Source organism: Temnothorax longispinosus, chromosome 11 (assembly GCF_030848805.1).
Source record: "Temnothorax longispinosus isolate EJ_2023e chromosome 11, Tlon_JGU_v1, whole genome shotgun sequence".
Lineage (NCBI taxonomy): Eukaryota > Metazoa > Arthropoda > Insecta > Hymenoptera > Formicidae > Temnothorax > Temnothorax longispinosus.
The window spans coordinates 10,321-34,451 of NC_092368.1; the positions used below are offsets into that span (position 1 = coordinate 10,321).

General features: G+C 42.0%; 1 protein-coding gene across 12 annotated transcripts; it reads left to right on the plus strand.

Annotated features, from left to right (window-relative positions):
• The first annotated feature begins 162 nt into the window (after positions 1 to 162).
• Positions 163 to 23,141, plus strand: Err (estrogen-related receptor). 12 transcript variants are annotated; one of them, XM_071794453.1, is made up of 10 exons: positions 163 to 426; positions 11,652 to 11,724; positions 16,679 to 16,825; positions 17,088 to 17,201; positions 17,301 to 17,430; positions 17,671 to 17,892; positions 18,053 to 18,088; positions 18,307 to 18,474; positions 18,567 to 18,769; positions 19,157 to 23,141. In XM_071794453.1, the coding sequence occupies exons 3-10, from the start codon at positions 16,685 to 16,687 to the stop codon at positions 19,493 to 19,495; spliced, it is 1,353 nt and encodes a 450-aa protein (XP_071650554.1). In that variant the 5' UTR covers positions 163 to 426; positions 11,652 to 11,724; positions 16,679 to 16,684; the 3' UTR covers positions 19,496 to 23,141. The 12 variants fall into 12 exon arrangements, with proteins under 12 accessions (XP_071650554.1, XP_071650551.1, XP_071650555.1 ...); XM_071794452.1 differs by lacking the exon at positions 163 to 426 and adding an exon at positions 5,938 to 6,407; XM_071794450.1 differs by lacking the exon at positions 11,652 to 11,724 and having other exon boundaries at positions 166 to 426.
• Positions 23,142 to 24,131: the final 990 nt, after the last annotated feature.

Genomic DNA, 24,131 nt, shown 5'->3' on the forward strand with positions numbered 1-24,131 from the left:
TCCTTTTTTTTCCTCTGCTTTGATATCTATCTGTAGTAAAAATATGATAATCAGAGTGCAAGATGGAACATGAAGCATTGTTTTTTTTAATGTTTAGGGTGTCGCATTGTTGTGAAAATTAAATCTCGAGAGAGAAACGACAGAAAACGTGGACGTTGAGGTTGAGAGACTCGTGAATTATCGATAGAGGCTTGCTTTTACCCTTGGAGCCTCCAAGTTGGAGGTTCACGCGATTTACGTTTGATGGTGCCACGCGGCCGATGCTGCTGCCCCCGCGAAACTCGGCGAAACTCCGTCCGAGTTTTCCGCCACTGGTGAGCCATAAAGCATAAAATCGGCCATTACTCGCAAGCATTTTTGTCGTGCACGAGGGGCCACGAGCGGCAATGAGGAGGTCGCGATTGAGCTGATTGAGTCTTTCAGCCGGTGAGTAAACGTGATACGCGACGTGCTCTCGCGCGCGCGTGTGCTCCGCATCGGCGCATCGCGAATCGGTTTGCCGCCGTCTCGCCGCGACCGCGAGTCTCGTGTGATTTCGCCAGATCCGCGTCCGCCATCTTTGTTGCGAACTCTGCTTATACACCTTGTGCTCCGCGTACTCCTCGCCTCCTCGCTCCGCCGCGTACATAGTTTTTTCTCCCGATCGTCGCATTCGTCGCTCGTTTCATCCCTTCCTCGCGCGTTGTACCGCGGCGCGGAATTATTCGTGCTCGGGGGGGCCTCGGGGCCCGGCTGCCCGCGGCCTTGGTCTGAATGATCTAAATGATCTGATGAATCTGATCCCCCTTCGCTCTCAAGTCTCAAGTCAGCCGCGTCGAGTCGATGACGCGTGCGATCACTCTGTTTTGCGAATCACTAAGTTTATTGCTCCGTTAAGACTAAGTTTATTGCAAAGTTAATTACTAAGACATTGCTCCGTTTAGACGGAGATACATCAGCAAGATTTCCATAGCAACGATGCGTTACGAAACGATCATGTCGTAGGCGTTGCATCGTTGCATCGTTGCATGGTTGCATGTGCAAGTGCAATGTGTGCATCGGGGAAAGACTGCGTTGGTATATACATCAGCTGCGGTAGCCTGGTTAGGTCTGGTTAGGTACCCGCGAAACATCGCTGATCGACAGCCAATATCAACCGAGGCTGTCTCTGGCACGAATGTCTATTACCGACGGCCACTCCTCAATGCTCAATATGCAATGACAATTGACGCGTTTACTTCATTCCTCTGCATAGTAGGGTATTTTCATTTTACGAGTACATATACCTATTAAAATACAGTATTCCTATTTCTGCATTCCGCACTCCCCCATAAATTTCCTAATGTTTATAACTTTTGACGTTTCTGGTTTCTGTACGCCGTCGTATATGGCAACGTAAAACAACGCGAAATAAACCGTACAACAATCGATCATTTTCTAGCCTGCAGCCTCCAGTTTCCATTCCCTCGCGCCGCGGCGTCGGGATTGTCGGAAATTGAACTCGCCGAAATTATATCGGTTCCCGAGGCCGAGCCGAGGATTTCAGACACGCGGGCACGTGCGCCATCGCGTCATCCGTCATCGCTCGTACATCGGGAATGCGAGAGAAAGCGAGAGTGCTATATCGATCCGCCACGCGCGAGGTCTATCAGTCTACCTATATACCTACCTATCTCCTACCTCAACCTCGACGTCGCATCGCGTACTTAGTACTTATGTACGTGCAATGACGACCGATGCCCTACGACACTCAGCCTACTGGCAGTGGCTCCGTTGTTTCCCTCTTTCCGTCGGTGAACTTTTGGAGAACACGGACCGCTCCCCGTCCCGGTCATCATCATTCATCTCATCACATCCGCCGTTTAGCGATATCGAGGAGTTCTTGCTTCGAACACGGTAAATTTCTCGATCGTGAGCCGACGATCTGAGTCATCTGAGTCTGAGTCTCTTGATTTTCTATTGTACTTTGCTTAGAATTTAATCTTTTTGATTGAGATTTGAGATAGTTTAATAATTGCCGGCAGACGTCTTTTAAGATCTCTAGATTTTATCACGGACTGTTTAATAAATATCCAACAGACGTCGACGATATAATATAAATATTTTAAATAAATAAAAATAAATAAAACGATCTACAACATTTAGCGCATTACGTAATAAACAGCCGTGATGTAAATAATGAATTACATTTTGTGAAATTTCTTCAAATCGTTAAAGGAAAGATTGAGGAGAAATTTTAAAACTATTTTCTAATTGTACGCACGAAAGACGCTGAAAAATCTGTTAAAATTATTACTTGGTATATGATTGTTATTATTATTGTATACATTCTATAAAATGTGTTGCGCAATAGTATTCATTTTCATACACGAGATATTATCATATTTGAATAGCGCTTATCATAAAAATAATTTTTACTTGTTTTGCGTCAACAGGTATATATAATTACTAATTACAAGAACATGATACTCGTGCGATTCATTATTCGGAGCAAAGTTCTCAGCCTGTAAAACTTTAAAAAGCCTACGTCAGTCAGTATATTCAGTATATCTCTTTTAATTTTACCTTAGTACTTTTATATAAAGAATAATGTGGAAAGAATCGATGACCTCATTTTGTGTACGTGCACTTTTCTTAGAATAGAACTGTATAATTTTTTTATATGAATTGATTCTTCCCATTATTCTACGTATAAAAGTTTTAGCTTATACTTTTTTTAGAGAAAACACACACGCGCACAAAGAGTATTAAAATTAAAGCATAAAAGTAAGTATTGAAGTAAGATAATCGAAAATATTTGAATTTATGAAAATATTTTACGATATAGGTACAAAAGGATAATATCTTCTCCGTTAAATATCAAAGAGAACAATAGTTAAGGATTTTTCGACTTATTTTCCAGTAAAAAATAACGCTATAACACGTAATAATTAGTAGGCGCGACGTATGAAGTGTTGTATATATTTTATAATGAGTTAGTGCTATTTTGGCTATATCTCTCTGGGATTAAAGAAGATTGTTAGGATTCTCCTAACGGAAAAAGTTCAGTAGACTCCTCTGGATAAGTTAAGAGTTAACAAGATATTGAAAAGTTTCCGCGAGTACACTGACCTGTACTCGTATCGATCGACTCGAGTTGCTGCTGCGCGTATCAAGTATAATTTTTAATTTACCCACGTCACACACGGGTTTAGATTATAAATCGGGAAAAGAAAGAATCGTAATGAATTCGTTTTGAAATCGAATCATAAATATCGAAATACAATTATACGTATAATGTCAGATATGTGAATGCCGGGAAGAATGAGCCGGTTTTTTCATTGAAATACAAACGCTGTAAAATCAACGAACGAAAACAAAAGACTGATAAATATGAGAAAGTAGATAATTTTTTCAAAATTATTGAAAGTTTTGATTAATATATCTGAAATTTAGACGTTCAAATTCCGTTTACGTTGACCGTCAAAATTACAATTAAATTTATAATTTATTAGATGAGAGACCTGCAGTCTTAGATTTTAACTTGTTGAATGGATCGTTAAATATGTCATCTTATACTCTTGACTTATACTCTAATTCGAAGAATAAATATGTTTGAGAAAGATCCCCTATGACGGCGCGATGTCGTCGTCATCGTCATCGTCGATCGTCGCGTCGCGTCGGGTAGACGCACGAGGTCTACGATCTACGCCGGTGGGCTGTTTTGGCCGTTTTGGGCGGGCGACGCAGCGGCTAGGCGGCTGTGCGCAAAAAGCGACGGCAGTCAAGTTCAAGGCCACCGACGTCTCCATCCTCTTCCCCCTACCATCCCGCCGTTCTGCGACTGCCGACAGTCCCGTCTCCCGTCTCCCGTCGCGGCCGCGGCCGCCTTCACCGCCCCCGCCACCCACTCACCTATCACTGTCGTGATATACACACACTGGCGCGTCTGAACGCCAGTAACGTATCAAGTCGAGACTGCTACATTCGTTTGTAGGATCCGGAGCGATTACTCCGGGTGATTCCCTAGCGCGACGCGACCCGACGACGGTACGATGGGACATGGGAGCGTTTCGCTCAATCGATCTACTCGTTGCCGCGAGGGAAAATTCAATTCGTCTGTACGTAAATGTCGTTTGACATGGGGTTCTGACTCGGGCATCTGAAACCATGTGCGAACTTTACGATCGAACTGAACAGAAGAAGGAGAAATGTTCATAAACATGGATCTAGAAATTATCTCTTGAAATATTGGATATGTATCTTTTTATTTATTAGATCACGCATACGCACACACACACACAGTGAATTTCGCGAGACATATTTTGCTGATAAATATAAATATATAAAATAGTGTGTATAGCTATTAATAGATATGAAAGTTGCATAATCATAAAAATATATTTACACACACATACACAGGAAAGAAAACTTATCTTAATTCTAACATAAAAATATATATATATAAATATATTTATCTAGAATGTAGGAAAATATTTTACGAGGGTCTGCTACTGCCTCGCTTCTCAGAAAGGGTGGAGCTTAATTCAAAGACGAGAGAGAAAGAGAAAGGATATAAATCAACGTATATAGAGATATGAAAAAGCCTAGCCGCTTCGAGTCGGCACGATAAAACGCGAGCCTTATCAAGGTGATACGAGGGCTACAATGTTAATGACCGCGTGCCCGTGACCATGATTTTATATTTTATCCAAACATTGCACGCGACGTTTTGCGAAAAATAGTCATCAAACACATCTGTGCTTTAGTTGGAGACAGTTGGTTTGTCTTATCGATAAATACGATAAGGTGAAAATACCTCGGTGTTGTTGCCTAATACGGTGCAACTGCACGATAGATGTTATTTCAGATCAAAAGATTTCAGGTCGTTACTTTACATAATGCAACATAATATCAATATTGTGTACATTGTGTATGTACAGCCAGTACAGCACAAACTTTGGCGCAAGCACTGACAAAAGACGAAAAATTAATCAAGTATAAAGCAAAATGAATAAATGCAAAATTCAACAAACTTGAGACGTTTTCTAATTAATTTTCTAATAAAAGACGATATTATTGCACGCATGTGTTTTAACACTCTTAACAAACATTGCTAATGATAATGTTATGTAATATCTATATACATATACATACTATATCCTATATGTATCTTGTAAATATATATCATTATGTACAATACATAGAGCCAGCGCTTTATTAGTATAAAAGTATTGTTGGACGTTCTGTAGGGTGACGTAACGATCTCTGGATGTAACATGTATCTTTTTACTTCTGAGCGATGTTTCTTTATCTGGAGCCTAATTAATATTGTCGTTTTAAATGCGAGTAGCGCGAAAAAGTACGGCTAATACAATAAAATCTTCCGCTCTCTTCTCTCAAGGCTCTCAAGGCAGCGTGATGCACGTCTTATTAGATACTTGTAGTGACTTGTATACCTACGACGCGTGTCCGAAATGGACGTTACGTATAAGTTTGGTTAATAAAAAAAGCTTGATGAATAAGAGAGCAAAAGTTGATATCAAATCAGATTGTAGTTCTCGAGAACGAGAAGGTATAACAACCAGTTCGACCTCGGCGAAACGCATACTCCCTCCGTCTTTTTGCCAATCTTCGGTTAGCGGGAGTCGGGAGTAAAAATGAGGATAAATACACAAGTCGTATTTTGAAACTTGATTGTACCCCGAGATGTTTTCTCGATATACTGATTTGAGGATTAATAACTTTTCTCGGTTCTCAGGTTCTTAAGTTCGGGATCGTGACTTCAGGATGTCATCTCGCGTTCTAAATTTCTTTCGTTTTCCTCCTCGGGGACTATCGCGAAAAATCCAGATCGGGGCCTGACGTATGTGCGTCGCATCGACGCGACGTACGCGACGCAGCTGCGCGGCCGCCCGCGGTCCCGCATCGGCGACATCGGCGTCGCGTGAGTCGCGTCGCGCCGCGCCGCGCCGCGCCGGTCCACCTCCGTGCATCGGAGCATTCGGAGCCGCTGCAGGGAGCCGCGTCGCGCCGCTCCGCGCGGCGGATTCACTTAACGCCGCCGATGTGTTTTAGCGCCTTCAGGCCTTCAGTCAGTTCAGTCGCGTACGGCGCGCGTTGCCGTGAACGTCGGTGATCGTAGTCATCCTCCTCTTTCTCCTCCTCTTCGTCGTCGGCGCGTGCAGCGTGCGGTGCGTTATTTTGTATTGCGCGGGCGGCGCGCTCGCTCGCGCCGCGACGCGCGACGGGCCACGGGCCGATTTGAACGGACGAGCGGTGTCGAGCTGCGAGCGTAATCGTCAAGTGTCGCGATCGCGCCAGTCCCGACTGGCGGCGAGAGCGAGAGGAGGTGCACGCGTGAGAAAACGGAGACTGTGCGTGCACTTTTCGGTGTCGCGTGGGACGAGGACGAGGACGAGACCATGGACGCGTGGATGTACGACGTGGTAAGTGCCGTACATGTTACGGCACCTAACGATTCTTTTTCCCTCTTCTCTCTAAGAATTTTTTTCGCGCGATCTCGTGGCTTTGTTTACTTGATGTGCACGTTGCGCATCGTCGCAATCCTATACTTTCAAAGTTCTTTCAATCGTCTTCGATCGATTGGCGATGGTGACGATCGCGCAGGATCGCGTCTTTAAAAGGAAAATCAAACTGGTTAATTTGTTACTCCGTTACACATTCGCAGATTTTACGGAGCGAGATTCGCTGAATGCGTCTCGCTGAATCGTAAAACGACTTTCACGTATCGATACGATCAATATTTTCATATTCCCGGCTCCGCGATCTTTCGCAATCTTGCTCACTCCGTTGAAAAATCGGTGTAAATCTTTGCCTTGTGCCTTGCGCCTTTCGACGAAACGTTCGCGAGGATCGTGTAAACAATATTTTCTGCATTAATGTTTTAGCAGGTGCGAACGTGTATTACTCAGCCGCGACGAGCCGTTACGTTACACAACGCGTCGGGCTGTTAGATAATTCATCCCACGTCTCGCGACTACGTTCCTTCATGCTCGCCAGTTTGTTAGTCTCTTGGGGAATCCTCGGACAACTCGGAGGGAGCTAGCCCGCTCGTTTTCAGGCCAGCTTTCAGGGAAAATTGAGTAATCGGGCTTGTCCCGAGTCCCGAGTTCCGAATATCCGCTTTGTCGAAATACAGGTTTGCGCGAGGAAAGATGTGCGTCCGAAATCCACCTACGTAGACCGGGGATAATTGGAGTGTTTTGCGGCGCGCCGTGCGGCTCCGAAAACACCACACCGCGACCGGGGAAAAAAATTGTTTGTTGTGATCGCGCTCTCGCAGCTCGCACGAGCGCGCGGGGCGTGGAGCGCGGGGCTCCTCTTCGCCCGGTATTCGGTATTGTATACCTCGCCGAGCTTTCTTTATCGGGCAAGCGTGTCTTTTTTTCCCTCCCGCTTTTTTGGCACTCCTTCCTGCTTTTTCGGCTCTTTGTTCGCTGGCTTTGCGCGCTCGGTCGAGATCGGTCGCGGCGTAGCTGCGTTTAATGACAAACGCGATATCGATTAATTAACAATCGGAGAGGAGATTAACTCCAAGCTCCAAATCAGCCCGAGAGCCTCTGTAACGAAGGGAGAATATTTCTGCCGCTTGCGCGAATGCATCAGCGATAAAGAAAGGCAGCAGGTACGCGGCCGGCGCGGCGCAGCGGCGTCTTTTCGGATGACAAGAAGAGAGACGGTGCTAAAAAAAAAAGAATGCCCGATTAGCTCGATGTCATTCGGATCAATTGCGTTGCTTACACGTAAGTTGAAATTTATGACGGTTGACGATACGCATCTTCCTTCTTTCACGTTTTATTTCGCTATTATGTACTTCAGCATGTTTCGAAACCGCCCCGTGTCTCTTCTATAATTTTAGGGTAGTTTAGGGTAAGAAGTTACACGTAGAGTTTACAATAGAGCTTACAATTTAGAGTTTCTTTCTTCAACGAAAATACCGATAGCTTTCGATTCGAATTCAGAAACAAAACAAAAAAGGGACTTTATTGCTTCTCACGTACCGTTTAAACTCCATGTTTCGCAAAGCGGAATCTTATCTGTTATCGACACTTTCCGTATGAAGTTGTCAATATTATGCTTGATTTTGAAGACGTCGCGAGTGAGTCGTCGTTAGCAGTGAAATCGAGAATCTGTAATGATCTATTTTTTTCAATAGAGAATCATGAATTTATTTCAAAAAAGATAATATATATGTCACGGTTGTTTATAACCACGTTCTCGTCTGTCATGTTATGTCTATCTGTCCGTAATCCGTAATGTGTATTGTGTACATAATATATTAAGCATAATGCCCTGTGGAGAAAAACTTGTGAAAGTACGTAACTGTATCGCGACAATTATTGAGAGGCCACAAGAGGATATCTTTAGCGTAACTTTTATTTCTTTTTAAAATATTATTGTGTACCTACATTCCTACATATATTTATTTATTTTTGGAAAATTTATTTTCGGACAGTATCAAAAATCTCATTGCACAGCTCCTACATACAATTATTTTGGAAAAGCGTTAAAAATCCATTGATCCCATAAATCCTATATAAGTTATCCTTGAAAGCAACACATTTTTGAACGTTGGTATTGGTATGTTCAATAATTGGTACAATTTGAAAAAAGAAGAAAATATGTTAGATTAGATTTTGGGAGAAACTTTAGAAAGCGACGAAACGAACGCAGGTTTAACACTTTTAATTATATACTAAATAAATAAATTTTGTTTTTGTTTAATCGGCTCGGTTTAGTAGCTGTTGCGCATAAAGAATTACTCGCGAAAGAAACGTCAGTATGTATATTTAGCGGTTTTTAGATTTTTGCGAAATCGCACGATCGCGACGTAGGTGTGACGGGTGACGTGTTTAATAGACTCACGTGTGGCTCCCACACGTGCGTCGCTCAACATAACATATCCAGAATAGGTATACCAAATCTTTTAGACCAAGTCTCTAAAGTCTAACTCTTTTTAGACCTTTTCCAGATTAGAATAAAATTCTATTATTGTGCAAATCAATAATTCCCCTACGTACATCGCAGGGGGTGTGTGTCGTTGCTGCATAAATCAGCCTTGCTTCCGTAATCGGCTGGTAGTTACCGCGTGTGAAAAGTTATTAGTTATTAGTGCCTGTGTGCTATTGCTGTGCTGTCCAGTAGTCCAGCGCGTCCAGCACTTGTCTGGTCTGGCGATGCGCTGCTGGGTGCACGCGACTTTCGATTTCTTTCACAATCAGATGCGGACTCGCAACCGTCAACGGAATGTGCCCTACTCGCGCGGTCGCACGCACCCAATTTTACGATCCTTACGCAATTCCACGCGCGTGAGGCGTCACGAAGACAGCGTGACGAAATACATCATGGTTACGTTACGTTATCGCCGATATTGTTTAGCGTTCCGATTTTCGATGCGCCGCGCCGCGCCGCACGCGTTACGAAGGCTAAAAATCTTTAGGTACATACGTACTCGAACTTTTCGCCGGTCTCAATACTTTCACACAATGATAACGCGCTTCTACAACGACGAATACTATCCATCTCATCGCGTTGCCTCTCAGCCGAATTGACAAGGGGTTAACGACGAATTTGTGCTAGCGTATGGTTCGTGCACTTGAAATATATGAGCACGTGACTGACAATGAGATACGCGGTCCGCGACGATCCGATCGTCGCCGAGCGGCTAATGAAAGTGACTCGTCATTCCTTCTCAATTTGTTCGTAAATCGGATCGGACTAACCATCTAACAATAAGGTCAGGAATAAGAGGCGGTTTCCAATTTTTCTTATTCGGAGGAGAGCGCGACACTCGCGACAGGTTCGGGCCGTCTTCTTATACCTAATCTAATAATTCTGCGATGGATTGGGGTCTTTTACACGTTGGCTTATTCAAATAATGTAAATTGCATTAACTGGGAGTAAAAATAAAATCGTCGAACAGGAGCGGGAGCGCCGCGGCGCGGTCGGAGCCTGATAGAAGAAAAATATTCATCGCGAGAGTTGCGTCAACGGATATTTTCGGAATATTCAAATTTTTCCGGCTTCGTGAAAATCTACATACCGATCGTAATGTAAAATTTATTAACTGTCTTATCGCCTTCAAGTCATGTCGTCATGCATGCTTGCGGGATCAACTGACATGATAACGAAAAAAATATATTTTATCGTTTTAGCGTTTTATAATTAACATTACATACATTATATTTTATTACTTTTATTAGCTTCTTCAAATTATTCGCGAAATTTCACAATTCAAAAGTAATATTATGTGGCTATTAAAATTCACGTTTAATAGTTAATAAAATCTTGAGCATACACAATAATATTGTCTATAGATATAAGAATATCATATTTTACAAGTTATAATTACAGAGAAAATATTTAATCGAAATCGAATTGTAAAAGCACCGCCGTTTCCTCTATTGAATTTTGTATTGAATGCTATTATACTACGTAGATTTTTTTTCTTCTTTTTTAAGAAAATGGCTTGTAAAAAGCCCTCAGTTGGAGAAGACGTATTGAAACTAATTGGAATGATGACCATTTTGATGCATGAACATTATTATTCCTCGAATTTGTGTAATTTATGTAATTTCCGACTTTGCCCGACAGATCGGTCCACCTGTTATATATACTCGTATATTAATATGACGATGAGTTGGAAAAGCAATGTAATTAATTAAACGGCAAGTGGATTAGCGTTGGAATACTTGCGCAAATTCTTGCCGGATTATTGAAAAAGTAGGCGTTACGACACACCGCTATTAGTTGCGCATAAACAAGTGCTCGCGGGTAGGAAGCGGAACGCGGAACGTGGTCGTGATAGAGTAACAATGCGAAGGTCGTTGTTACGTGATATACTTGTACGTGAATACGTGCACCACGATCGCTGTCGATCGCTGACGCGCGCCGATGCACTCGTCCATCCATCCATCCGTCCGAAAGAAATATTCGCGCGCGGAAGGAGTTAGGAGATACCTGCGATACGTAGGAGTAGGAGGGATGTCCGGGATACAGTCCGTATACCTCGCTTGATCGTTCGGGGATTAATAACGAAAGAGAGAAAGGGCACGATGTTCGTTATTAAAAGAAAGGACAATAAATAAATAAATAAATAACCCGCACGTACTTATTGTTGGATGGAAGTAAAGTACGAGCCAGACACGATTTCTACAGTCTGCAGAATGCACCTCGAGGGAGGTGAAGCCGAGTGGGCGAGAGAAAGGAGGCGAAAAAGGCGGACGTATACCTATTATACATCGGAGCGTGTTTTATTGACAAGTTATAAAAATGTTACGGATCAACATTGTACCGACCACCGACGCGACGTCTCTTACAGGAGTTTAGTCTTACTTGCGTTTTAACATGTATAATGCAATGTGCTTTTCTACATGCGATACTCTTTTTTTTCTTCTGTGCGCAAAAACAGATTCGTGCGAAACGAATGACTGCTGAATTCTTCTAAGCATTTTATGTAGACAATGTTGGTGGAAAATGCAAAAATACGATTTATAAAATTGAAAAAGAAACTGAGAGTTATAGTCATAGCTAGAGATTAGCGATACACCCACATCTTAAATTTTAATTTTTACGTAATAGGCCAATTACCAGCGCGATATAGGAGTTTCTTTTTTTTTTAATCGAATCATAAGAATGCGCTATTTTTTAACGCAGTATTTTCTCACTAGGGCTCAAGATCTAGCTGTGTGACTCTAAATCGGGAACGTACCTGTCTACCGATTATTTCGCGCATTGTCCAAGGTTAGGATTTACACGTCTTTCTTTCTCTTTTACTCCGAGGTGACGTCATCGATGTCTCGCGGCCTTAAACTTGACTCGCCTTCGAACATCTTGCTCTGGAGAGGGATTATTATCTCTCCCTACCAGCGATATGACTCGGCATCGAGCCGTACGGGGTACGGGCCCCGGCAAGATCTATCTCCCGTTCTGACTGATCCGTTCACCGCAGATTCGCCTTTACGTGAACCTCCTCCCTCCTCCCTTCCCATTGATTTCATCATCTTATGTCGATAAGTTCTCCGAGGTCTCTGTTCAGAGTTCAGATCCCACGGGATATAAAAAAAGCTTCGGTGCAATCAATAATAAAAGTCTTTAATAATTAACAACTGTAAAATGAAGGCGAATAATACGTCAAGTTAAATGGACCCAAACTTTACGAGACTTACGGTATATCTGCTCGTTTTCTGTCTCTATGTATATATACATACATACAATATATATACATATATGGTAAATAAAATTACAATTTTGATCTTGTTATGACATAACAGGGAGTTGTATGGGTCAAGTTTAACGAAAAGTTTAACTTACCGTACTTGGTTATCTTTTTCCTTACGAATATAAAGGTCGTAAGTAAAGCTACAATTTAGAAAATGAGAGACAGCGAACCCCCCGTGATAAATTCTCCTATAAAGATGTCCAAGGATCTGAAAGCTTGAATGATTCAATATTCAACGACGACGGAAGCCGATATCCACGTCGAATATACTCAACGGGCCGGCTCGGAGTTATTCTCGTTGCTGTTTTAATACCGCGTTATTACACGGCCGCGTTATCGCGCTATTTTTATTGGATAAGATCGATGCGAAATCGGAGCGTAGTTTCCGCCAAGGCTCCGGCCTTGACCGCGACCCAGGGTCTTCATCCTCGAGGAATCGATCCGCTCTTTTCGCATTCTAATTCCGTAACCACCCACGTACATACACTGCCGATATTCTGACCGCGCGCGCAAGCGGACAATTATAATAATTCACAGATAACGTCCGTCGACTTGTTGCAACCGTTGCGGAATATATCGACATGTTCGTGGATTTCTATGCTACGGCAAAAGCGTGTAAAAATATACATCAATTATCCGATCGTTGCAGGGAAGCTGCGAGTTCTTTCCAGGATTATTTTTTCTTTCTAAAAAAAAAAAAAAAATTATTTAAAAAGAGAGGCTGACGCATTTAGACTTTGCGTGCAGCCGCTTTCGCGAAAACGGGAGAGATCTAATAACAGATAAGAGCCTTCCAGTACGAAAGCTTCTCCTTATTCCTGAAAATTGTTTACCGTTATCACGCTCGTTGTAGCGTAACCACAGGGAGCTTCTCGTTGTTCCTGAAAATCGTCCGCTGTTATGTCAGACGCGATCATTCCGCGTCTGCAATTCCGCGCAAACGCCTGCGCCGAATTCAGGCGTGCACGACGCACGACGCGGAGTTGGACATTATGCGACTGTTATGCGACGTGTGCACTATCGGCCGATATCGCACCTGGCAACTGGCAACTGGCAACAGATAGGGAGCTGTTTATTGACCGATGTTAATCGCGGCGTATCTTAATTTGTGCAGCGTGGGCGATACCACGCGCGCGCGCGCGCGTTTATTCCATCCGATCGTTATACCTACCGGGCAACCGGGCGCGGGCGATCCGATTCGCTTCTATATCATAATATCACGGTGCACACGTTATCAATCATCTCTCTCACTGGCGCGGGCGATCGAGAGCGAGATGAGAGCGTAAAGTTGAAGAAACCGTTGGACTGCAAGAGCTTCAGACCCTTTCAAAAATCAACGAGAATGTCTATAGTTTCTCCCTTTTTCCCGTTAAGAATTTGGAAAATTAATTGCTCATTATAGTCAACAAGCGAAGAAACTGACAATGAGTCATTTCAATAGCGCGAGAAAGGGATTTTTATATCTCTATCATTATATACATAAGAGAGTCTTTTAACCCTGGGCTCTGGCGTCGCAATGCAATTTCGAGCGGGGGGACTTGATGAAAATCTTTTATTTTATTGTGCGCGCGCGATCGCGCACACGCTCAGCTCGCATTTCGCAATTAAAATTAATCTTCACTTTTCGATCGACCGTGGTTGTATTGAAATTAATTGAGGCTGACGCTTTCCCGTCCTCGCTCGCGAAATTGTTAAACTAGTTAACTGAGATTTCTGTTCATTTTGGTTGCATCGCGTCTTGTCTATGTTTTTTCGCACGTGTTATCATTTCATTCTCAGAATTTCGATGTAGTTCGTAGAGTTCTAGAGTTCGAGTCTCGTACGATTAAGGGTGAAAAATCCAAGGATATTGAGTGTCAACTCAAAGTTTTCGTCATACGAAAATCAATGATAATTTTGTTTTATTTTCAATCAAGATCGAGTTGAGAATCTCTTACTCTCTCAGACACTGTATTTCTCAGGAGGATGCAGATTAGGGTGAAATTAACGCCCCGTAACTTCGGAGGGCTTTAATTATAGACCCTAATTCTTTTTTTTACATTTAATTGACTTTTTTACGTGTATCTAATCCAGACGGTCACTTTTCTCTTTTGAGGAAGAATGAGAGAGAGAGAATCTCTTCAATTATATTAATATTCTGAAAGTGGGGTGCTAAGTTCGGTAATAGCGTCGGGATCATGTCGCGTCGCGTCGCGTCGCGTCGCGTCGCGTCGCGTCGGCGCGTAGCGGAACGGGGAATCACGGATGTATAGGCAGGAAGGTAGGACAGAGGAGGAGATAAAACGAGATAAAACGAGATTGAGAGGCCCAAGGCCGTTGTTGTCGGCCGTTTCCGCCAGCGCTCGGCGTCTAAAATTGCGATGGCGTGGCTCCGCGGCCTTCGCGAACGCGGCGGCAGCTTCTCGCTCTCTCGCAGAAAAGTCAAGTTCAAGGCCGGCGAGGCACATCTCTCTCTCTCTCTCTCTCCCCCTCTTGTCTCTCGCTTCTCCCTCATGTCCGCCTTTCGAGCTCTCAATCGAACGTGGCTCGAACGCGGAGGGAGGAGAACACTTATGCAACCCTTTCCCCTGTCTGTGCGTGTGTGTGTATGTATGCAACCTGTCCCGCTAGAGCTAGAATATAATGGAACAAACGTAGGACCGGTTGCACCGATGCGGTGACGTGACGTTTCGCGCTAAATAAGCTTGCTTTAATAGTCTCTGCCGACTCTCTTTCGATTTATGTCCGCGACGCGACGCGCCGCGGCCGTGCAGAAGGGAACTGGCTCCGAGACTCCGAGATGATCGCCATCGGTCTTGTATCTCGGTGTATTGATGTTACGATCGAGGGGGAGCAAGCTGTTCGTACAAGAGGGAAAAAGTACAAAACGGACGTGTGGTATCAAGCACGTCACACCGTTCAGTTCGGACATCGCGTTCTCTGATGCAGACCGTAATTCCACTAATTCCGTCTCGTTTCCAAGGTTCGCTTCGGCGATCAGTCGATTCAGTCGAAATTCACAATTAAATCGACGGGAACGCGAGTCGAAATCACAACTGGCTTTTTTTCTTCTCGAGGCACGCAAAACGCCTCGGGTAAGAGGCTCCGGTTAAGTTCCATGAGTCGGGGGGGCACAGATTCGAATGCGAATTCGACGTCGCGTCGTACAGGGTTTGTCGAATGAAAGTGTGCGAGTTCGCATCTGGAAAAAAATCAAGTTCAAGGTCGACTAGATGCTGCGCCTCCCGCCCGTCCTCCCTTCCGTCTGCGAGTCTCGCGTCTCGTGTCTCACTTTCTGCTGGCACACGACACATGATACCGGACAGGATGGGAGTGGGAGGGAGGACGGGGAGAAAGGGGACTTACGCAATCCTTTCACCGTTACTTTGTTCATCAACGTCCTAATCTAGGGCGCAGTCATCTTGTATCCAGCGCCGTCGAATAGCGTCATCATTTTATTACGTCAACTGTTAGGTCATGAGATATTTTTCTACACATACCTATATCCTTTAACTCGATCTGCCTGGGAGAAATGAATTTCTTGACAAATTCTTTTAACATAACACTTTTTCCCTAAATGCTCCATATAGTCCATACTGATTGTGAGAACTAGGAATTCCCTTATCAGTTATCAATTTCTACACGCTGTTATCCGTCTCACATTCACAGAGTAAATACTTGGTCACAATTTTTAATAATTCACGTAATGTCTAATCACATGCATTAATATTTCTGCTCAGTCACGATTGGGTTCACACGCGTTCATAACAGATTGACAAATATTTTTTGTCAGAAATACTTTGGACTTATTTCTTATTTCCGGATTCTGTTTTGGATTTAAAACACTTGAGGTACACCGAAATTGGACGGGGTACCCTTAAACATTTGCAGCCTTAAACATTACAGATGAGGACGGAAATCAATTTATGTTTTGTATCCAAGTTTCATCGACGTCTCAAGGCTTAAACAACGAGTAGAATTACCGTCAAGTCAGCAACCGTGTATGGCTCGGGTAATCGTATCCCGTACGTCCCGTACTCGTGTAGCATAGTGTTTACATGCGGTTCATAATGAGTTCGTAGTGGTTTTCATACGCGGTTTTTGCATTTCTCGACGAATTCCGATTTGTGCGTGTGCCCGAGTAGGAGCGAGAGTGGCCCGCGATGGAGAGGAGAGCGCGATCGCTGGGACTATTAGGTGGCGCGATGGCGGTGCTGCGAATTCTTTCAAGTCAATTCTAAAAATGCTCGAGGCGTTGGCCGTGCTTATATATAGCAAGCGCAAAAAAGAGTGCAGCCCCGACTGCAGAGAAAAGACGACGACGGGTGATCTCTCGCTAAGGATTCGCCGCGCCGCGCCGCGCGCTGTTTCTCTACGATCGTCGTGACAATGGCAATTAAAATACGATTATCCGCGATCCCCGCGCGATGCGTTACCTCGGTGTACATTACCTAAATCCCTAATAAATGTACGTTTCTTCTTCTCGTATCTTGACAGGTTTGTATGATGTCTGATGCTACCACGGAAAGCATGATCGGGAATAACAGGACGATGCCCAATATCAAGCAGGAAATCGATAACCCAACAACGCCCACGCAAAATTATCAAGTGTGTTCACCAACCACGACTCTTCAGCATCAGGAGGTATTGTTCAGGGAACTTGTCGACTCGTCGCGTCGTTACGAACATAGGCATCCCGCCATTATCGCGCGCTAATATTAACTGCAGTATCTTCGTGGCCAATACTCGTTTTTTTTCTCGTAAAAGGAACGTTGCAAAATGTTTCAAGGGGTTTCTTTGCTTCGTACATTTCTTGGCATATTTTTTCCATGTTATACATTTTTCTTCCATCATATTTCTTTACATTGCATTGTATTAATTATTACTTCCATCATATTTATTTTAGTCGATATGCACGAAATTAGACATAGCGACGGACTACGGCGGTAGCAACGGTAGTCCCGAGAGCCCAGAGATGCATCATTGTTCATCGACGACGCAGCCGTTGGGAACTCCAGAGGTGCGTGATTCCGTCCCGATAACATTTCTCCATAGGCAAAGAGTTTATATTAAGGATGATTTATATTTCAACTACTGTGAAGAATTGTTGGCGTTTCAGGATGGCGTTAAGGAAGAAGATATGATACCCAGGAGGCTTTGTCTTGTCTGCGGTGATGTTGCGAGCGGTTTCCATTACGGAGTCGCCTCGTGCGAGGCATGCAAGGCTTTCTTCAAGAGAACTATACAAGGTAAGCGGGCTTATCGATTTCCGTAACGGGCCGCAATAATTCGTCCAGATAGCACCAAGGACTACGTTAATGTGCATTTTCGATCGCGCATAGTATTTGCATATGTACGTACGTACATACGTACACACGGTATGTTTCAGACGGTATATTTGGACGCGTGTGGCCTTTTCTAATCATAGGTTTGAGAACTAGTTGGTGCTATCTGGGACAGGAGACCGCGTATATTACGATAAAATAAAGCCAGTAATTTTACAGGAAACATCGAGTACACTTGTCCGGCGAACGGCGAGTGCGAGATAAACAAACGAAGACGTAAGGCCTGCCAGGCGTGTAGATTTCAGAAATGTTTGCGGCAAGGAATGCTGAAGGAAGGCGTGAGATTGGATCGTGTTCGAGGAGGTCGACAAAAGTACAGAAGATCCACGGACCCTTATACGCCGGTCAAGAATGCCACGCTGGAGGGTATTTGCCTTACGCTAATATAACTTTCCATTCTGCTCGTATTTCATATCGACTCTATTATAAAATGAGAGAAAGAGATATCTGTAAAGAGATAAAGATTCTCTCTTTTGAACGACCATTTACATCGTTAACTTTATTTTCCATTATTCAATGTTTCAAGCTAACGTAGCGTCGGCAGCTTCTACCGAAACGATAAGTAAGCTATTGAATCATCACCATGTATTTCTGTATAATATGTGGTTTACTTTATTCATCTTTTAGTTTTATTTTGGTCCTATAATTTATTTATCACCTCTCATTGTTTCTTTAATATTGTCTCTTGCAAATTTTCATTTATAGCGTAAAATTTTCATTATTAGCGTTTACTAATTTAGTGGCATTTTAGCGCCTTGCCTTAGGGCAATTTAAATAAAGAGGCACACCGTGTCTCGTCTTTTGCAGACAACAAGATGGTCGAAGCTTTGGCGGCTTGCGAACCAGACATGCTTCAAGTGTCTAACAACTCGAGTACACAGGAGACGGATCAGAGAGTTCTCGGACAATTGTCGGATCTCTACGATCGAGAATTAGTCGGTATAATCGGTAATTATCGGCCGCGCGTGACTGTACGCTAATAATTAGTTACGCTTGAAATTTTTCTTTGTTCGGCGAACACTTAATTTATTTCCCTGCAGGTTGGGCCAAGCAGATCCCGGGGTTTAGCAACTTAGCGCTGAATGATCAAATGCGGCTTTTGCAGAGTACTTGGGCCGAGATATTAACCTTCACCCTGGCGTGGAGAAGTACGCCTAACACCGGCAGATTGAGGTTTGCGCAAGATTTTACATTGGACGAAAGACTTGCGCGCGAGTGTCATTGTACGGAGCTTTATACACACGTAAGTAATTGCCTATAAAAGTTCACCTATAATTATATATCTTAGTACTATTATTAATCTTTTTAGATATCCTTAAATAGAAAAATAGAAAATTAAACAGAAAAATTAATGTTTATTATATTAGATTTATATAATATTCAGAATAATTTAAGATAATAAAGAAAAGTTACATTTCAGATAATAAAGAAAAATTTCACCTTGCAAAGTTAACCAAAGTCATATCTCTCATCTCCATCTTTTATACAAATATAAATTTAAAACCGCTCGGAAATAATTTTTTTTTCCAATTACAAAGTAGAGAACGTCATAAATTGCTTTATTGTATTTCTGTATTTACGATTCGCCAGTGTGCAGCTCTTCTGAATATAGTATTATTTCTTTGAACAGTGTATACAAATTGTCGAGAGGATCCAACGATTGGGTTTAACGCGGGAGGAATACTACGTGTTGAAAGCCTTGATCCTAGCGAACAGTGATGCTAGATCCGACGAGCCTATGGCGCTCTCCCGTTTCCGAGATTCGATCTTGAATTCTTTGTCGGACTGTGTAGCGGCAGTGAGACCGGGTCAAGCCCTCCGCGTCACGCAAAACATGCTACTAGTGCTGCCCAGTCTCAGACAGGCCGATGGGATCGTCAGACGTTTTTGGTCCAGTGTATATAAAACGGGCAAGGTACCGATGAACAAGCTCTTCGAAGAGATGCTGGAGAACGTTTGTTATCGATGAGATACGCTTGGTCGTCGCAAATTTGATAACTCGACCATTCGTCGCCAGATTCATTGCCGTTTATTGTAAGCTGACGATATTCGCCACCAACGTGATTATATATTGTACATCATTATTTCGGGCACGTTTTTTCGATGTGCCATTACGTTGTCGAAGACACCAGTGAGTGATAGTGCGGAGAAACCAAGTTTGTCGGTCCTCCTACGATCCTTTTTTTATTTTCTAATAAACTCGTGAGTTTTTATTCTCTTTTTTTTCCTTTCTTTTTGCGTGCGAAAAGGACGTTGAAAGTGGAAGTTCGGACAGTGTCTCCGGCGATTGTTGGAGTTCACAAATCATTATAAATGGCAAACATGTGTAGTCTTCGTTTGAGATAAAGTATCCAAACTGTCCTTTTCGAGTACCCCATTTACAGGTACAGAAAGAAAGAAAGAAAGAAAGAAAGATAGATAGATAGAAAAAGGAAAGAAGGAAAGAAAGAAGAAGGAAAAATGTAACTTTTATGTTGGAACATAACAGTACGAGATGCGAGGAGACTTTCAAAGTACTCATTTTAGGATAGGTATACGTGGAAGCCAATCGATGGCTTTATTACCAAATGAAGTGTTTCCGTTTGATCGTCATGATCGCAACACTGAATATATTAGTAATTAGATAAAATGTAATAACTGTGGGTGTTTAACGTCGTAGTCATGATGTTGGTTAAGAATCAGCAATCAAAATTACTGTTATCGAACGGCATTTTGTCTATTCTCTTTTCTCTTAATCGTTGTTTATTTTTTATTTTTTTTTGTTTTATTCACCGTGTATCCTGAGAAGCATTTGGAATCACCTTCTGTGCATTCTCAACGCGACATATATGTGTACACACACACACCCATACATATATATTGCCTCTTTTGCATTAGCACTTGTAATTATAATAGCTTAAATGTGAAGAGAGAAATCGAATACTATTAATCGACATATATTTGTGATAGCTGTATTGAACATCCATAGTTATAGCGATGTAGAGATACGTCTTTGTATATTATTCTAGAATACATCTTTGTACAATATAAACGAGATCAAGTTAAAATGGGTGCGAAAAGGCGCGAAGAAAGATAGCGGGTAGAATGGCTGAATCGTTCCTTAAATCGGAGACACGCTGCTTCTACGCAAAAATTTTGGATTTTGTATTGGAAATATATTTTAAAGATTATTGGCTCTAGGCTATTGCCATATTATCATGCTTTCGTTGGCGATAGAAGTGTTTACCCGGTTGTTAGAATGGTCGCGTTATGTTATTTACCTGTGCCACACAAGAGAAAGAGCAGAAAAATATATTATTGCTAATATATATAATTATTAATAATATTTTTACAATCGCATTATTACGATCATTATTATTAATACATTGATATACAATTAATATTATTATTACCATTATTATATTCAGGGATCTTTATTATCTAGTTCTTTATTACTAAAGCCCCTTGCACAATAGGCGATAGCGATAGCGACAGCGACAAGGTATAGCTTTGTCGGCAACTTTATCGCTATCGCTATCGCCTATTGTGCAAGGGGCTTAATGATTGTTACGAAAATCAGCGAGTCTAATATCATCGATGCGCTGATGCGCGACCGTAACGTTATACATGCCTTTCACAATGGGAATTTTTTAAGGAGAGAACGAAAGCCATATATAGAAAGTGAGTAAATCTCATGGAGCTTCATTTGACGACGATTGTCGTAAGTCTACGGCGGTTTTTATCCTTTAGCAAATTCGCTTATAATCACCCCAGTCGTATGGAGGCTTATTTAGCTTTTTACAATTAAAACGAGAGTTAACAGTAGACAAACTAGAAAGACTAAACAATAGAATTCTCAAATTCAGTTCTTTCTTATTATTTTTTGATTATTTATTTCTTATATACATAGTATTAAAAGTTATGTCAAAAAGGTATACGTGATATACGTATCTTTCCAATTAGAAAATCATTTCCTCGAGACAGAAATGGTAAAAGCCGCGTGTGGACTTGGTCATTGCGAAACTGTCGTTATGGGTCTAGAGTGCAATAAAGTCAAGGTACACAGTTCATTTTCTTTTTTAATAACAAGATAAGGTCGTCTCTTTGGTCTCCCTTGATTGTCCTTATTTTTTGCTCGTAGGCTACGAACGTTTTTCTTTTTATTCTTTCTGCATTTAAATCCGTGGAAAACAATTTGCGGCTCGATCTCGCACACTCACTACTCTTCTTCACGTTTTTCTAGTAATCTACCACTATTTTCTTAATTAACTAACATAATAAAAAAGAAAAGAAGACAGATATCGAATTGGTTGTTGTAGGTCAACATTTTTTCGCGTTTTATCTAGAATCTAGACAGTCACGCCCGATTTGATTTTTTAGCTCATTAATTTGTTTTCTTGAAAATAGTCTTAAGGAAGTTATTACTTACAGAAAATATTAAGATGTCTAAAAATCATTTTAAGTTACAAGGAGGTTTATTATATGTTCGTAGCAGCGTTGCATTACTATTTACAAATATATAATGCTCCGTAATGTTGTAATGAAACATTTCTGTAATCTGTTCCGGCAATTTTGTTGCTGCAACATTGATGGAATGCTTTGTATATGGGAATTAATGTTCAAAAATGTGCGTGTGTGTGTGAGTGTGTGTATGTATGTATGTTTTACAAAGGGGATTTCAAGATGTCTCAAAAAGATGGTATTAATGTGAATATTTAATGTCGACGTTTTTTAAAAACATTTTTTAGTCTTAAAAACAAAATATTTTTTGGAAAAGTCTTTCACTCACGCATATTGTCTGATTGTGAGTGAGTAAAATCTGTTTTCCTTTTCTCGTCTAAAAATACAATTTGTACAGCACGTGCAGCAATATAGCTGGAATGTTGCTGCGATAATCTGGAACACTCTGTGCTGTATGAGTAGTGGATGTAGGTCGAAAGTTTCCGTAAAAAATTGCAGAAATGTCTCAAGTTTTACTTGACAGAAAATTTGTGTGTGTTATGTACGCGCCGTGTTATGTACGCACATATTTTGAGCTCGTTAAAAAAAAAGGCCGATAATTTTTCCTCCGATGATATTCTCTGTAACGCGATACCGGTGTTTTTTTGTCTTTGTTTTTGTTGAGGCTAACAAGCTTTCTCATTTACCTAACTGTGATATTCGCGTTATAGATTCCACACATGTGTCGCTGGAATCAATCCGTAGAATTAATGTTTCCTTCTTTTCCCCTTTGTTGTTGAATGCGCGTGTTAAAGGAGAACCACGGTGGTGTTAAGAATATCCGTCAATTCACAGATATGATCGTTAAAGCCTCCACATTGTTCTAATTTCTTCAACTTGAGGGACAATTAAATCAGGATAATTCTTATAAGGCGTTTTTCCTTTCGTGCAATGTGCTGCCGATTTCTTTTTTCTTCCGTTCTTTACGCTAAATTCTGAACCATGTTTCCGCAAGTTCAATCCATTAACTAACAATTGTGCTTACTAACTCCTCGCAAAGTTACCCCCGAGGCCCTCTACTCGTGCCGCGCCGGCGCGATGGACTTAGAAAGATTTTAAGCAAATATTGTCGCGTGCGTCGCTTAATTGAAGAGAGAAATAGAATGTGTGTGTGTGTGTGTGTGTGTGTGTGTGTGTGTGTGTGTGTGTGTGTGTGTGTGTGTGTGTGTGTGTGTGTGTGTGTGTGTGTGTGTGTGTGTGTGTGAAAAAAGGGAAAAAAAGAAAGCGTTAGGTATTTTTGTGTGCGCTGCTGGATTTTATGAAGTTTCATACTTTTTCGAGCATTTTTCTTTGTACATATGTAATCACCGATTCGCCATGGCGGTAGAATCGTAGTCTCAGGGTTGCAAGCAAGCAAACACGATACAAACGTAGGCACATTCAAATAGTTAAGCGTGCGAGTATATCTCTGTCAAACATAGGAGTAGCATATAAAACGATAGATTTAAACAAAGGGAAAGAATAGGGCGAATTAACAAAAATGCGATACGTTGTGTAACAGAAAGTTTGCGAATTATGTAGACGGCTTTCCAAAGGAAAGCAAACGCAGCGTGGACAGGGATGGAATTATTGATAAAGTATAATTATTATAAGGCAATACGGCGGGACAATTAAGCTTTTATTTTTCGGTAGTACAGAAGGCGTACGCTCGAATCGCCGAATTTTGTAAAACTCGCGTTTCATTGCCGCACCTCGGATTGGCTTCGAAAGGCCTTCCACCCAGTTTTGGACAAGTCACACACACATGACTTGTTATTTCATTGAAATCTCGTATTAGAAGATGATTAGAACTATGTAATATATCGTTGCGTGGAAGGTCTGCTCGAGAATAAGGTTCTTTCGCAAGATGAAAATGTGATGTGACGTGACTCTTCTTTCCCGACGCCAGAATAAGGGTATGACGATTGTATAGCACTAATAATCCGTGCTAAGTAAGTTCCTTCGGCGGCAGAGATCTTGCCTTTTTGATTTTGCGATACGAGAACGCATCTACACTGAAAGTGTATTATCAATAGTTTATGTATAAAGATATATATGAGATGTATGGCACACACGGGCTGCGATTTTGAGATTTTTTTTTACATTTGTAAAGTGGAATGTTTTGTAAATGCGAATTCGGACGATCG

What these genes read in the sequence shown, in the direction of transcription:
- Err (XM_071794447.1), top strand. Translation starts at nt 6,384, where the DNA reads ATGGACGCGTGGATGTACGACGTG. An exon ending in CGACTCTTCAGCATCAGGAG is followed by an intron (nt 16,826 to 17,087) that starts GTATTGTTCAGG and finishes TATTTATTTTAG; the next exon opens with TCGATATGCACGAAATTAGA. An exon ending in GTACGGAGCTTTATACACAC is followed by an intron (nt 18,770 to 19,156) that starts GTAAGTAATTGC and finishes TTCTTTGAACAG; the next exon opens with TGTATACAAATTGTCGAGAG.